General features: G+C 45.4%; 1 protein-coding gene across 1 annotated transcript in view; it reads right to left on the bottom strand.

Moving 5' to 3' along the window:
- The window catches only part of UTP25 (UTP25 small subunit processome component), a 29,395-nt gene extending 15,347 nt beyond the window's left edge, over positions 1-14,048 (bottom strand). Inside the window, exons 1-7 of the mRNA XM_052653818.1 lie at positions 13,867-14,048; positions 12,810-12,849; positions 11,242-11,476; positions 9,367-9,537; positions 7,311-7,399; positions 5,558-5,968; positions 3,153-3,372 (exon numbers count right to left, since the gene is read on the bottom strand). Coding sequence (XP_052509778.1) covers positions 3,153-3,372; positions 5,558-5,968; positions 7,311-7,399; positions 9,367-9,537; positions 11,242-11,476; positions 12,810-12,849; positions 13,867-13,973 — 1,273 coding nt within the window. The 5' untranslated portion in view covers positions 13,974-14,048. The remainder of the gene's footprint in view (positions 1-3,152; positions 3,373-5,557; positions 5,969-7,310; positions 7,400-9,366; positions 9,538-11,241; positions 11,477-12,809; positions 12,850-13,866) is intronic.
- Between the last annotated feature and the right edge of the window lie 257 nt (positions 14,049-14,305).

A 14,305-nucleotide genomic window follows, 5' to 3' on the forward strand; every position in this document is an offset into this window, starting at 1 on the left:
AACAGAATACTACTCAGCCATAAAAAGAGCACAATCATGCAGGGTGTGTGTCTGTATGTACGTGTATATATATAAATAAATATATATATATAATGGACTACTACTACTGTGTGTGTGTGTGTGTGTGTGTGTATGTGTGTGGAACAGAATACTACTTAGCCATAAAAAGAGCACAATCATGCAGGATGTGTGTTTGTATGTATGTGTATATATATAAATAAAAATATATGTATATATATAATGGACTACTACTGTGTGTGTGTGTGCGTGTGTGTGCGTGTGTGTGTGTGATGGAATACTACTCAGTCATGAAAAGAGCACAATCATGCAGGGTGCGTGTCTGTATGTATGTGTATATATATAAATAAAAATATATGTATATATATAATGGACTACTGTGTGTGTGTGTGTGTGTGACGGAATACTACTCAGTCATGAAAAGAGCAAACTAATGCCATGTGCAGCAACACGAACACAACCAGAGCTTATCACACTGAGTGAAGAGTGAAGAAAGTCAGAAAGAGAAAGGCAGATACCGTATGACCTCACTTACACGTGCAGACTAAAATAAGGCACAAATGAAGCTGTTTACAAAACAGAAAGAGACTCACAGGCACAGAGAATGGACTTGCAGCTGCTGAGGGGGAAGGGGGAGGGAAGGACTGGAGGTTTGCAGTTAGCTGATGCCAGCTGTTACATTTAGAATGGATGGACAACAAGGTCCTCAGGCATAGCCCAAGGAACTATAATCCAGTCTCCTGGGATAAGCCATAATGGAAAAAAATATTGAAAAGAATGTATATATACCTGAGTCACTTTTGCTGTACAGCAGAAATCAGCACAACATTGTAGATCAACCATACTTCAATTAAAAAAAAAAACAAATAATGTATCAGGTGGCTAGTAAGTGCGATGATCAAAATGAAATAATATAATAGACTGTGACACTGGAGCTATAGAATTCTTATGGCCATCATGTAAGTTGGTATTATCCTCATTTTACATTTGAATAAACCAAGCACAGAGGAAAAGAGAAACACAATGAAATATTACCTCACACCTGTCAGAATAGGTTTTATCAAAAAGACAAGAAATAACAAGTGCTGGCAAGGATGTGGAGAAAAGGGAACCCTTATGCATGGTTAATGCGAATGTAAATTGGTGCAGCCACTATGGAAAACAGTACAGAGGTTCGAAAACTAGGACCATCACCAAAAAAGAAAAAACAGAGCCATGGCACAACTGAGCAACCCCACTTCTGGGTACTGATGCAAAGGAAACAAAAACACTAATTCAAAAAGATACATGCACTCCTCTGTTCACTGCAATATTTATAACAGCCAAGGTGTGGACGCAGCCTGAGGGTCCGTAGGTAGATGAATAGATAGAGCTGTGGTATACAGACACACACACGCATGCATGCATGCATGCACGCACGCACGCACGCACACGCACACACACACACACACAATGCGCAGCCTAAGAGTCCGTAGGTAGATGAATAGATAAAGCTGTGGTATACAGACACACACACACACAGACACACACAGACACACACAGACACACACACACACACACACAATGCGCAGCCTAAGAGTCCATAGGTAGATGACTAGATAGAGCTGTGGTATACAGATACACACACACACACACACACACACACACACACACACACACACGAATATTACTCAGCCATAAATGAATGAAATCTTGCCATCTGTGACAAGAAGGATGGACCTTGAAGGTATCACCATAAGTGAAATAAGTCACATAAAGACAAGTATCAATACCATATGACATCTCTTAGATGTGGATCTAAGAAACAAAACAAAAAACTAGACTGACAGATACAGAGAACAGACCAGCGGCTGCCAGAAAATGGGGGCGGGGGTTGGAGGGTGGGCAACATGCACGGGGGGTGATCAAGAGGTACAACACATTCAGTATCAAGTGAACCGGCCACCAACGTACCCAACATATGAAAAGGATCCAACGTATGCCAAAGGAGAATATAGTCCATAATACTGTATTAACTCTGTATGGCAACAAATGGTAACTATACTTATTGTTGTGATCAGTTTGTAAGGTATATAGACACTGAATCACTACGTTGTACATCTGAAACTAGCACATCAGTTATACATCAATTAAAAAAAGTGATTCATCAGCTGCTTGCTGCCCACCTGCACACGTTTAAAACCAAACATCAACTCTCACCCCTTGCTCCTCACGCTCCAGCCGTGCTAAAGCCTCTGAGTCCGAGGTCATGCTGTTTATTCATCCTGATGTCTCTGCAGTTTCCTGTCTGAAACTTTTTCCTCCACTCAGATCTCCCTACTTCGTAACTGGCTAAATCCTATTTGGGTTTCAACTTAGTACAGACAGTACATCCATCAGCAGATCTTCCCAAACAGTCTTGTGTCCACTTTGAGTAGGGATATTTGCTTTAAATATTTAAAACAGCCACTGCATCCTCTAACCATAACACATCTTCTGTCTCATACTGTCTGATTTGCCTTTAGGCTGGACTTCCTTAACAGTAACTTTTAATCCTTCTAATCCTATATCCCCAGCTACTTTACAGTGCTTAACATAGCAGACGCTAAATAATTAATAAATGAGCATATGTGACAGTAAATAGTCTTCAAGAACTTTTTCAATGTACAACCAACCAAATACATGGGAGCTGGATACGACAAGCACACACGTGAAAAGCTGGCTGGGGGTCAGGAAGTCCGGAGTAGAGACAGCTCCCTAAGGCAGGACGGAAGGGAGTCCACTAGGCACAGGCCCTTCAGTTACTCATCCTCCCCAGACTGACGCACTCTGCCCCTTCACCTCCCTCTCTCAGGACTCCTGCAGCACTGACGATGAGCTACCAGCTACGGGGGCGCCGAGACATCTATTATACATGTACATATGCTTTTCACATATGCCTTTGGAGACGCTCCATTTCATTATTCAAGCGTCCACCCAATTAGCCAAGGCAAGGCTCTCCCCTGGCAGAAGAGATGTCTCAAATGCACTGGTTCTGCCAGGAGTCTACCAGTGACCCTCCGAGAGAATGTCTAATTCCAGGCTTCTAGCTCCCAGTCATGTGCACCTCACACCCCAGGTCCCTTGGGGTTTCAGTCTGGACAAGGAGGAATTACCGATCCTGAAGTGGTCATCGATGTTTCCGACAAACACAGCTTCATAGTCCTCAGGCCTCTTCAGGTTGGGTGGTCTCTCCTCGGGATCGGAACCGTACTCTCCATTAAACCTCTTTTTGTTGCTGACAATGATTTTCTTCTTGCTGTCGCCCTCCAGGAGGCTGATGAAGAGCTGCACCACCCGCAAAGCAGCTTCCCGGAATGGCACCACGATCAGCACCTGTCAAGAGAGAGGTGGGCAGCCTTGGAAGGGCATGGGGAAGGGAGGGCAGCTCAAGGCGAGGCCACTGGGGACCCGGAGCTGACGAGTCCCCTGTTCTGCGGCCCCAGGCCAGGGATCACACCCGTGTCACCCCCCTTATACAGGGCCTGGCTCAGTACTGCAGGCTGAGTATCTTTCAGATCCACAGCAGTGTCCTATGGACACTCATAGTCCCTGGGGGACATTCTCAAGCAGAATGTGGAAATCCCTTTTAGGGTAACTCAATGCCTTTAACAGAGGCATCCACCAGCAAAAGCCCAAGGACATAAACAGACAAAGCTCTCTGAGGACAAGAAATGTTACTCATTTCTGTCTCCTACAGAACTAGTTCAGCATTGTGATTCATAAGAGCCAAGGAATGTGCTGAATAAATGAATTAGATGTTTTGGTAGAGAACAAATAACCTATCATTACTTCTCTAGTACATTTCCTGGTACACTTTTCAGAAATAATGATAAAGTATTTCTGAAGTAAGATCATATTTCAATGGGAAATAGAGGGTTCAGTTTTCCAAACATTTCCAAAAATGCTTAGTATTAACTGTTGAGGAAAAAAAAAACAAAAACAGAAGATGCTTAACAAATAATTTCTAACTACCCTTGTGTACCTGGGTTTTTTTCCTAACTACACTTGGCTAAGGCTTCCCTGGTGACTCAATGGTAAAGAATCCACCTGCAATACAGGGGTCATGGGTTCAATCCCTGACTTGGGAAGGTCCCTTGGAGGAGGAAATGGCAACCCACCACAATATTCTTGCCTGGGGAATCCCATGGACTAAGGAGCCTGGCGGACTACAGTCCAAGGGGACACAAAAGAGTTAGACATGACTTACTGACTAAACAACTCAACTCTTGTGTAAACCACACAATCAGTGGAAATAACCCAGTCAGCTCTGACAATTCACCAAATTATAAATTGCTTCATTTGGGTGCTCTACCTCATACTCTGTTCTGCAGTTCTAAACAGATCATCTTTTTATCCTGATGTTCAAGATCCTGAGGTCATTTCCCAGAAGGGCAACCAGCACAGCCAGAGGGGTGCAGGGACTCAGTCTGGTACAACACGGAGATGAGCGATCACTCTTGAAGAGGGCCAAGTTCCTGTCCTGCTGGGACACTAAGTAAGAGTCTAGTGGTTTTCCCCAGCTATCGAACAAGAGGGCTGGACTAAGAAATCTCTTATGAGCCATGTCATCTTAATAGCCGAGAATCCTATTAAGCTCAGTGAGAAGTATCTAAGAAGAGGAGGCTTCTTCAATACAAAGACATGGGTGGAAGGGTGGGGAGATGGGAGGTACAGTATCTAGCTACATGACATCATGAAAAATGTAGCAAGTCAGAAGACATTTTCTGTGTAAGCCCTCAATCCACTGGCGCTTAAGCCTATGAGCCCACATAAATGTAATCATCGCTTTAAGTTGCAGTAACGATACAGTGGGAAAATAGCGGTTTTGTTTTTGAAGGTTTACATATTTACGTGGCTTAGTGAAGAGAACCCTTGGTTTAGTCCTGTCTGTGCTCCTCTTTCCCTGGTTCTCTTTAGCAAGGCCCTTGGTGACTTCCCCGGTGGCTCAGATGGTAAAGCGTCTGTCTACAATGCAGGAGGCCAGGGTTTGATCCCTGGGTCGGGAAGATCCCCTGGAGAAGGCAATGGCACCCCACTCCAGTACTCTTGCCTGGAAAATCCCATGGACGGAGGAGCCTGGTAGGCTGCAGTCCATGGGGTCGCAAAGGGTTGGACACGACTGAATGGCTTCACTTCAGTTCACTTTATGAATCTAGGTCTGTGTCCACAGATGTAACATGTAGGGATCGAATAAAAAGTTCTTTAAGGACCCATCCAGCTCTGACAGTCACAAAGAAGAGATTTACAGTGGAGAGCTACTTCTACAGAGGATCACGGTTTATCTTGAAGGAGAATTATCACGGAGGAGCCTCCTACTCAAGTTTCCAGGTAGAGCCACTGTTAGAGCCAGCCCACTGAGCTGTCTGCAGCACTACTCTAGTATCAGCCGGCTAACACGCGCAGTCCTGGACTTGTTCTTTGCTCCGAGCATTAAAGGACCTGAGAACCTGCGAAGTGCCAGGGCCGATATGGTGGAGCCTTACAGCCTCCTTGAGGGCAAAGTTCTGGGGCCACTCACCTTGGGCCTTGTCAGCCCTTGGTCCCTGAAGTCATCATCGTCACCCACCCCAAGTTTCTGGCTTCGGCGTCTGCTGTTGTTGGCAAGCACCTGGGCATTGGCTTTGAGGACGTGATTTATTACATGCAGGCAGTACACGTGGCGGATCTCTTCCCCGTTCTTCAGGGCGGTCCTTTCTGGGTATAACAGGTCCCGGTAAGAATTCATAATTAAGAAGAGCTCTTTCTGAAGGGGTGTGAAGGGACTACTTGATTTTTGGGGACCAGAGAGGAATTGGCTGTTGGTCTTGATCCAGGTGGATTCCAGGGGCTTTTGAAGATGAACTGACTTTAAGTCAATGTCCTTTGGGGGTTTAAAGGTTTCCAACTTCTGAAACTTGGATGAAAAGACAACCTGGCCCAGGATGGGCCACTGAGGGAGAAAGAATCAAGAAGTTAGAAATGCATGACAGTACCTTACATTCATCCAGTACTTCATAACTTACAATGGCCTTTGATGACTTACAGATTCTCTCACTTAATCCTCACAACAACTGTGCAAGGTAAACGCTATAATGCTCTTCTTACCGTTTAGGAAATGCTGAGATTCAGAGGTTACAGGATTCAGACAAACAGGAGAGAACAGAGCTAAGGGTTAGAGCCCAAGGTTTATGACTTTAGAAAACTTGTGAGCTCTTCACTCAATCAGTGGGTCACAGATTGTGCTGTGGACCACACTGTAGGAGTAAAAATTTATTCTAGACAAAAAAAAGGTACAGGTACCCAATGGTCAAGTAACTTTGAAAACACTACAAAACCTAATCCCCCTCAGGGAGACTCACAGCAGAATAGATAGGAAGGTTCTGCTGAGTCCTGTAACAACGACTCTGTTCCACTTTGTTTAACCCAGAGTTTTCCAAATTTACCTGGGCATGGAGCAAGGTTTTTTTTTTTTTTTGAACAATGTTTTTGTTTTTGTTTGAGATTTTTTTTGGGGGGTGGGGAGGGCGGGGATGTTTGCACTCTAACGAAACTGCTGATCTTAGCAATAAAGGATGACCTCTGCGATAAAAAAGAATTAACTACTAAAGATATGCCAACAAGTAGGATGACTTTCCAGGGAACTGTGCTGAGTGAAAAAAGCCAATTTGTATCATTGTATTTCTAGAACACGTTTGCGATAACAAGATGACAGAAATGGAGAACACATTAGTGGTTATTACCAAGGGGAAGGGAGGTGGGTATGGTCATGAAACAGCTCCAGAGAAGAGGAGGGATCTTTACAGAGCTGGAAATGCTCTGTCCGCTGGCTGTAGCGGTGGACACGGGAACCTACACGTGTGATAAATCAGTGCAGAACTAAGCAACACACACAAAACAGGAGCAAAAAAAACAAGGAAACGTGAACAAGACGAGGAGACTGGATCCACGGAAATTTCCTAACGGCGATACTGTACTACAGTTTTGTAGGACGTTACCACTGGGGTGAACTAGGCATGGGGCACATGGGTATCTTTGCATTATTTCTTACAACCACACCTGTAAGAACTATCTCAATAAAAATTCCAACAAACACGCAGCCTGGCGGGCCGCAGTCCACAGGGTCATAGAGTCGGACGTGACTGAGCGAGTGAACGCACACAGGCTCTTCCAGCCTCCCGAGGCCCTGCTCCCCAAGCCATCTGCCACTGCTGTGGATCGCACATTTAGGGAGATCACTAGAACCCCAAATCACCGCTTCTCCCCGTTTGTGACTATGATGGAACAACGCTTACTTTTAGCTGGTGGGTAGTTCTGGGGTTTGTGGCCACAGCCTGGATGTCTTTTTCTTTCAGTTTTGTGTTCACATGCTGTACAAATGGATCTAATCCAGAAATAAAGAAGATGAGAACAGTTAGAGCAAAGGACAGTGATTTCTCAGTCTCCCCTTTTAATGACATGGTGTTCTTCATGACGTTAACTCAACTTTCTTCCCCATCTACATCCCCCATCATTTATCCCAGTCCAGAGCGTAAAAGTTTCTGACACGTTCATTTCCCTAAAGCATTTCTTTAATCATGTTATTTCCGAGCTCAAAAACCTTTGAAGAAAATTCTCAGTCTGAAAATCAACATACCCCTCTAACCTACTTCTCCAATGTAATTTTTGAATGACATGGCTCTCAAATTCTTCTGCCACAGTGGTTTTCCTTCCTTTACTGAAAATTCTACCCTCTCCTTCACCTCATTTTCATATATCCAAACAGGATCAGTTGAGTGTTACCCCTGACTCATAGTAAGCAACTATTTCGCAGGAGGCTCCTGTGTCAGGCACAGGGCTGGCTCCATGAAGAGGCCATCTCTGGTCCCCTACAGACAGTCATCACTCTCAAGAGCCCCACCATCCACCCCAACACACAAGTGTATGTCCTACCTCATCTAATTAGACCTCAAGATCCCTGAGGGCAGGTTTCATGTCTGACTTAACTTGCACTGAAGACATCCATGCATGCCCAACACTCAACCGAGGTGAACAAAGGCTCAAACGGCACCACCTGCACTCAGGGTTGTCCTCAGTGCTCCGTGCTGGCACCAGTCTTCTCTTCCAGTCCCACCCATTTCAGAAGCAAAGTTCAACGACCTATTCAGGACCCAGGCAGTAAAGCCTCAAATGCAATGCACCTAACAACAAAACCTAAGACAAGGGTGAACGATAGGAAACAAGAATTCAAGGTGCTAATATATCTGCACAGGCAAAACCACCAGAGAAACTTTACGATAAGCTTCCTTATGAAACATAAGGGTTTTTTTAAGTTCAGAATGGGGTTCGTGCCCAAATTCTACCTGCTATTTCTCCCTCTTCTCCAGAAGAGCTAACAGCCAAACGAGGACTAAAATCTCAACTTCAGTGGCAGACCTGGTTGAAGAACGGCACTGGGACCAAAAAGGGCAGTCAGGATGCGGGACTGAGACCAAGCTGACTTGCCCATCCAGGCACACGTGGAGACACGGACCCCGAGAGACGGCAGAGACCTGCCTCAGCCTTCCACAGGCAGGCCTTGTCCAAGAGACTGCCACAACCATAGGGCAGTCAAGAGGCGGAGAGAGACTGAGCGGATAAGGCGGAGCGCGCTGGCTTCCGAGGTGCTCCGTGGTAATAAGGACCCACTAGATCAGCCACTTTCGGGGCTCACAAACCTGTAAAATTGCTGCTTACAGGAATTGAGAAGTGATGGGTAGAGAGAAAAATGCAAAGTACTATTCTCCTCCTTCTCTGCTCGGGGAAAAAAAATCAGAGATCTTCCCCTGACCCCAACTGCGGGAATGTCAGGTCTGGGGAACGGTCTTGCCTGCTATCATTCTTCAACTGTCTGTTCTCCTGAACACCCTCCCACTCCCAACAAGGCCTAAGCCCCGAAAAACAGAAAATACCTTGGAGAAACATTTCCTCCCAGCTCTACATCTAGCTGCTAAACTGTTTTTATCGCTGCCCATTCCAGTATCAGGAGATTTAACACGCATTAGCCCCTACCTGGAGAAGGCGATGGCAGCCCACTCCAGTACTCCTGCCTGGAAAACCCCATGGACGGAGGAGACTAGTGGGCTGCAGTCCAGGGGTCGCTAAGAGTCGGGCACAACTGAGCGACTTCACTTTCACTTTTCACTTCCATGCACTGGAGAAGGAAATGGCAACCCACTCCAGTGTTCTTGCCTGGAGAATCCCAGGGACAGGGGAGCCTGGTGGACTGCCATCTACGGGGTTGCACAGAGTCGGACACGACTAAAGCGACTTAGCAGCAGCAGCCCCTATCTAGCACCAGGTGAATTCAAACAATGTACACCAGGCTCTGACCTTGTGATGCTTTCGGGGAAGAGTCACCGCCACTTTCCTCTTCGAGAAAATTGGTTTCTAGGCTGAAGAGTGACTCATGTTTTGCGTCTGTAAACTCCTCGGGGGACTCCTCTGATGTGCCGGGTGGCCCATGCCCGTCTTGTCCCTCACAGTCAGCAGGTGAGGCCACACCTGCAATTTTGGGAAAATTGCAAAATTATTGGGAAAATATAAAATTATTTACTACGCTTTTGAATACAATTACACTTCTGTTGACAGATGAAATCTAATTCCTCAGCCTATATTGACACTGACACTCACTGCCATCATTAAGCCAACTCAGGTTCGAAGACAGAAGTTTCAAAATTACGCTGGACTGTTGAGCCAGTACGTGTAAGGATGTTCAAAGCAGCACTAATTATAACAAATAACTGGAAAAATTATTTCATCATTTCTATTGATGGGGTACTAATTATCTCACAGTATTCACGATGGAATACTCTGTGATTAAGCTAATGTGAATCCACAGTTACAAACATTATATTATTAACAAAGAAAAGGAAGTTACAGGAATGTATGAGACCATACTCACAAATATATGTATAGACTTGTATTCACTCATATATCCATAAAAAAGTAGTCTGGAAGGTTATATACAATGGTAAAGGTGTTCATCTCAAGGTGGTGCAAACACAGGTGAACTATATTATATTATCCTCTTAAACTTTTACAGTAAATATATATTACTTTTAAAATCCAAAAAAAAAAAAACTTCTCATCTGTAAAAACCCGAAACATGAAAGCAAGCTGAAAAAGCAACAAAATTAAACAAGAAACCCCTAAGTCTAAGACAATGACTTATTTACACAAGTACAAATGATGAACTGAAACACTAAGACTGGTGTGTGACACCTTAAAGTACAGAAAACAAGAGTCAGGCAGATAGGTATTAAGATAATAGGGTATAAAAGGCTACACGGACATATTCAGACAATGGACTACTACTCTAGCAACAAAAAGAAGTGAATTACTAATACGAACTGCACGGACGAGTCACAAAAACACGAGAAGCCAAAGAAGCCAGACACAACAGGCTACTTATGGTCTGCTCGCATTCCTAAGAATTTCTAAAAAAGAGAACATTAATATATAGTGAAAGAGAGCTGGTCAGTGGTTGCCTGACGCCAGCCTGGGAAGCTGACTGCAAGGGGGCAGGAAAACTTTTTGTAGGTATTGCAAACATTCTGTATCGCGACTTTGGTGGTGGTAATACAGACAGACACATTTGTCAAAACTTACTGAATTACATACTTGAAATGGGTATGCTTTTCTGCATGTGAACCATGCCTCAATAAAGTTGATTTTAAAGTTAAATGGAAAAGTCACCTAGACGTCTGAGTGGGGCAGAGTCCCTTGAGGTCTCCAACCCCAGCTCCTCTCTGAAGCCTCCCCTCATTCACCCCGGCAGCATGTGACCCCTCTGCGCCTCTTCACCACCTTATATCTATCTGTCCCATCCCCGTCTGCTGCTTGAAATGTTCTGTGTATTTCATGTCCATTACACACAGTTCCTCTAAGGGAGGGACAGTAATCTCGTTAATAAGTTGAGACTTACAAAAACAGAATTACGCTCCCTTTCCTCCCAATCAGGGGAACTTTAACTAGGATTGAAGTCCTGGAAATCGTAAGCAAAAATGTCACTTCTCCATGTTTATGACCAGAGGGTCCTGTGTTTTCTGTCAGACCTCAGAGTTATCACCGAGCCCAGCAAAGTTAAGAATCTCTGCTTTGAATCCATGCGCTTTCACCCAGCTCATACAGCACAAGGCACCGTACCCCTGGGCAATCTGTCTGCGGTCCCAGCAAAGATCTTAGACCCACACCAGAGACACTTACTGCCCTGCACGTCAGTAGACTCTGCTGCCATCTCTTCCTCCTCGCTGATGTCACTATCACCATCTTCAAGATTCATTTCTGTCTCATCCGTAGCACCGTCCTCTTCTTCTTCCTCTTCCTCCTCCTCTTCCTTGGAAACGTTCGTTAATGTGGCGAGCAATCGATGGTAACCAGACACTTGTTCTGGTTCACTCTCTGCTTCACTTTCAGAACTTGAAGTATCTGAACTTTCTGACTGGAAGGAAAATAGGGATTTTAAAAACAAGAAGTATACTGTTCTCATGGCTACCCCATCACTACCATCAGGTCCACAGGGGAACAAGTTCAGATTTTTCTAAATTAAAATTAGCTTTTCTGTAAATATGCAATATCTATTCAACCAAACCTCGCACCAAATTTATTTAATAGATGGGGAAACAGTGGAAACAGTGTCAGACTTCATTTTTTGGGGCTCCAAAATCACTGCAGATGGTGGTTGCAGCCATGAAATCAAAAGACGCTTACTTCTTGGAAGGAAAGTTATGACCAACCCAGACAGCATATTCAAAAGCAGAGACATTACTTTGCCAACAAAGGTCCGTCTAGTCAAGGCTATGGTTTTTCCAGTGGTCGTGTATGGATGTGAGAGTTGGACTGTGAAGAAGGCTGAGTGCCGAAGAATTGATGCTTTTGAGCTGTGGTGTTGGAGAAGACTCTTGAGAGTCCCTTGGACTGCAAGGAGATCCAACCAGTCCATTCTAAAGGAGATCAGCCCTGGGATTTCTTTGGAAGGAATGATGCTAAAGCTGAAACTCCAGTACTTTGGCCACATCATGGGAAGAGTTGACTCATTGGAAAAGACCCTGATGCTGGGAGGGATTGGGGGCAGAAGGGGACGACCGAGGATGAGATGGCTGGATGGCATCACCGACTCGATGGACGTGAGTCTGAGTGAACTCCGGGAGTTGGTGGACAGGGAGGCCTGGCGTGCTGCGATTCATGGGGTCGCAAAGAGTCAGACACGACTGAGCGACTGAACTGAACTGAGCTGAGCCTAGCTATGCTTCTAAAAGCTCTTCCTCTTCTTTGAACTGCTAATCTTCTATATGGGAAGAAAGCCGACTAAAGACACTGAGCGTTAGGTCATAAGGCAATGGCACCTGTGTCAGACACTTGGCACTTTTAAAGGAGCAACAGAAAAAACCACAATGCAACAACAACAACAACAAAAATGTAGCAATTTTTCTGAGTTTGTTTTAATGAGTTAAGACCTTTGATGATTTTCCACTCTATTTTACGATAAGTATACAAGATACTTCCTCTTAGGATTTACTAAGAGCCCTCTGGTATGCCTCCTTAATAAGTTCTAAAATGCTAATCTCTCAGGACAGTTTCAAACTCTGTACTGTATTAGTTATCACAGTGGAATTTAAACACACATCCACATTCAGAACTAAGCAATATTATGAAAATAATAGCTTACATCTAAAATGAAAGAGCGGAAATGTAGTCAAACTTTATCATTATATATAATCTCAGAGAAGTAACAGCCCAGAATCAACTATCATAAGGAAGGTATAAAGCATTACCAGTTGACAAGTCTGTGGTTTTGCTTCCTTTCTGGAAACCCTGAGAAGAAACAGGTAGTGTTAAACTCTCACTACTGGCATGTAACAATTAGGAAAAAGTCTAATGATACAACTTTAAATAAGCATGGAAGACTAGCAATATATTGTAACATAAATACAGTATAACATACATTATAAATACATTATAACCATAGTCATGTAAAAACTCCATATGCACTTGGGCAGGGATTGCAAGAAAATGCCAAACAGATGATAACTGACAAACGTAAAAGTTTAACAAAATCTCAGGACAAATACCAGAGCCACCCAGTAACTACCTCTCATCCGAAAGATAGGAAAGTTTGGCAAATAAAAGCTCTTGGGGTTCACCCTTTTCTAGCAAGTTTCTTAATTAGGCCGTCCCTCTAACTTTTTGATAAAGCGGCCCAAAGTGTCCGGTAAGAGCTATGACCATGACTGAGAGTCTGGACACTTACAGAGGAAACCCACATCTACCCACACATCAGTTTCCTCACGGTCACGGAACAGACCGCTGATGCTAAAGGCCCCAGTGTGAAGTCGCTCAGTCGCGTCCGACTGTTTGCGACCCCATGCACTGTAGCCCCCCAGGCTCCCCTGTCCACGGGATTTTTGAGGCAAGAGTCCTAGAGTGGGTTGCCATTTCCTACTCCAGGCAGTCTTCCCGATCCAGGGATGGAACCCGGGTCTCCCGCATTGCCGGCGGATTCTTTACCGTCTGAGCCACCAGGGTAGCCCCAAGCAAATGTTTAAAAACATAAAAAAACTATCTCAGAAAAATCTCTGACCATACAAAAACCAACCCCCGACACCCGCCCCCCACTTCAGGTGTGTAGGGTCTGGCAGAAAGCGACCGGCCCAACGAAAGGCAGGCAGCCGGGAGAACGCGACTCGGGCGGGAAGTCGCCAGGACGCCCAGCCGGGGCGGCGGGGGCTCCCTGTCACAGCCCCGGGGCGCGCGCGGGCCCAACGCCGGGACACGCGGGCTCCCTCTGCGAGAGGGGGCCGGCAGCGCGGGTGCCGCTGCGCCCCTCCACACCTGTCATAGAAGGGGTGCTCCTCGCCGAAATCCCGAAGATGCTTCTTCTGCTTTTTAGTCAGGGAGCCGAGCAGCTGGCTCTGGCTCCGGCTCCCACGTTTGCCCATGGTGAGCACCGCAAGTCCGCCCACCTCCACTAGCTTCACGCCTGGGAGTAGACCTGTCGAGCCATTCACGTGCGCCCTCCGGCGGCGCTTTACGGCGGCAGGGGCGTACCATAAAGCAGACCCGCTTTACGTCGCACTTGTGCGACAGGGGTTGGAACTTCCTGTTTCCCGTTTCGCCCTCTAGCGGGGTTCTTTGGAAGGACGTGCTCGCGTGCCCGTCTCTTCTGGGCTGTAAAAGGAAGACAGGCCAAAAGCAGGCAGGCGGGCCTCCGGCTTCCCCAGATAGGTCAATGGATGAATGTATTTTGTGCATCTCTTGTGGTTGTGAGAAT

This window comes from Budorcas taxicolor, chromosome 16, assembly GCF_023091745.1.
Source record: "Budorcas taxicolor isolate Tak-1 chromosome 16, Takin1.1, whole genome shotgun sequence".
NCBI classification, from domain to species: domain Eukaryota; kingdom Metazoa; phylum Chordata; class Mammalia; order Artiodactyla; family Bovidae; genus Budorcas; species Budorcas taxicolor.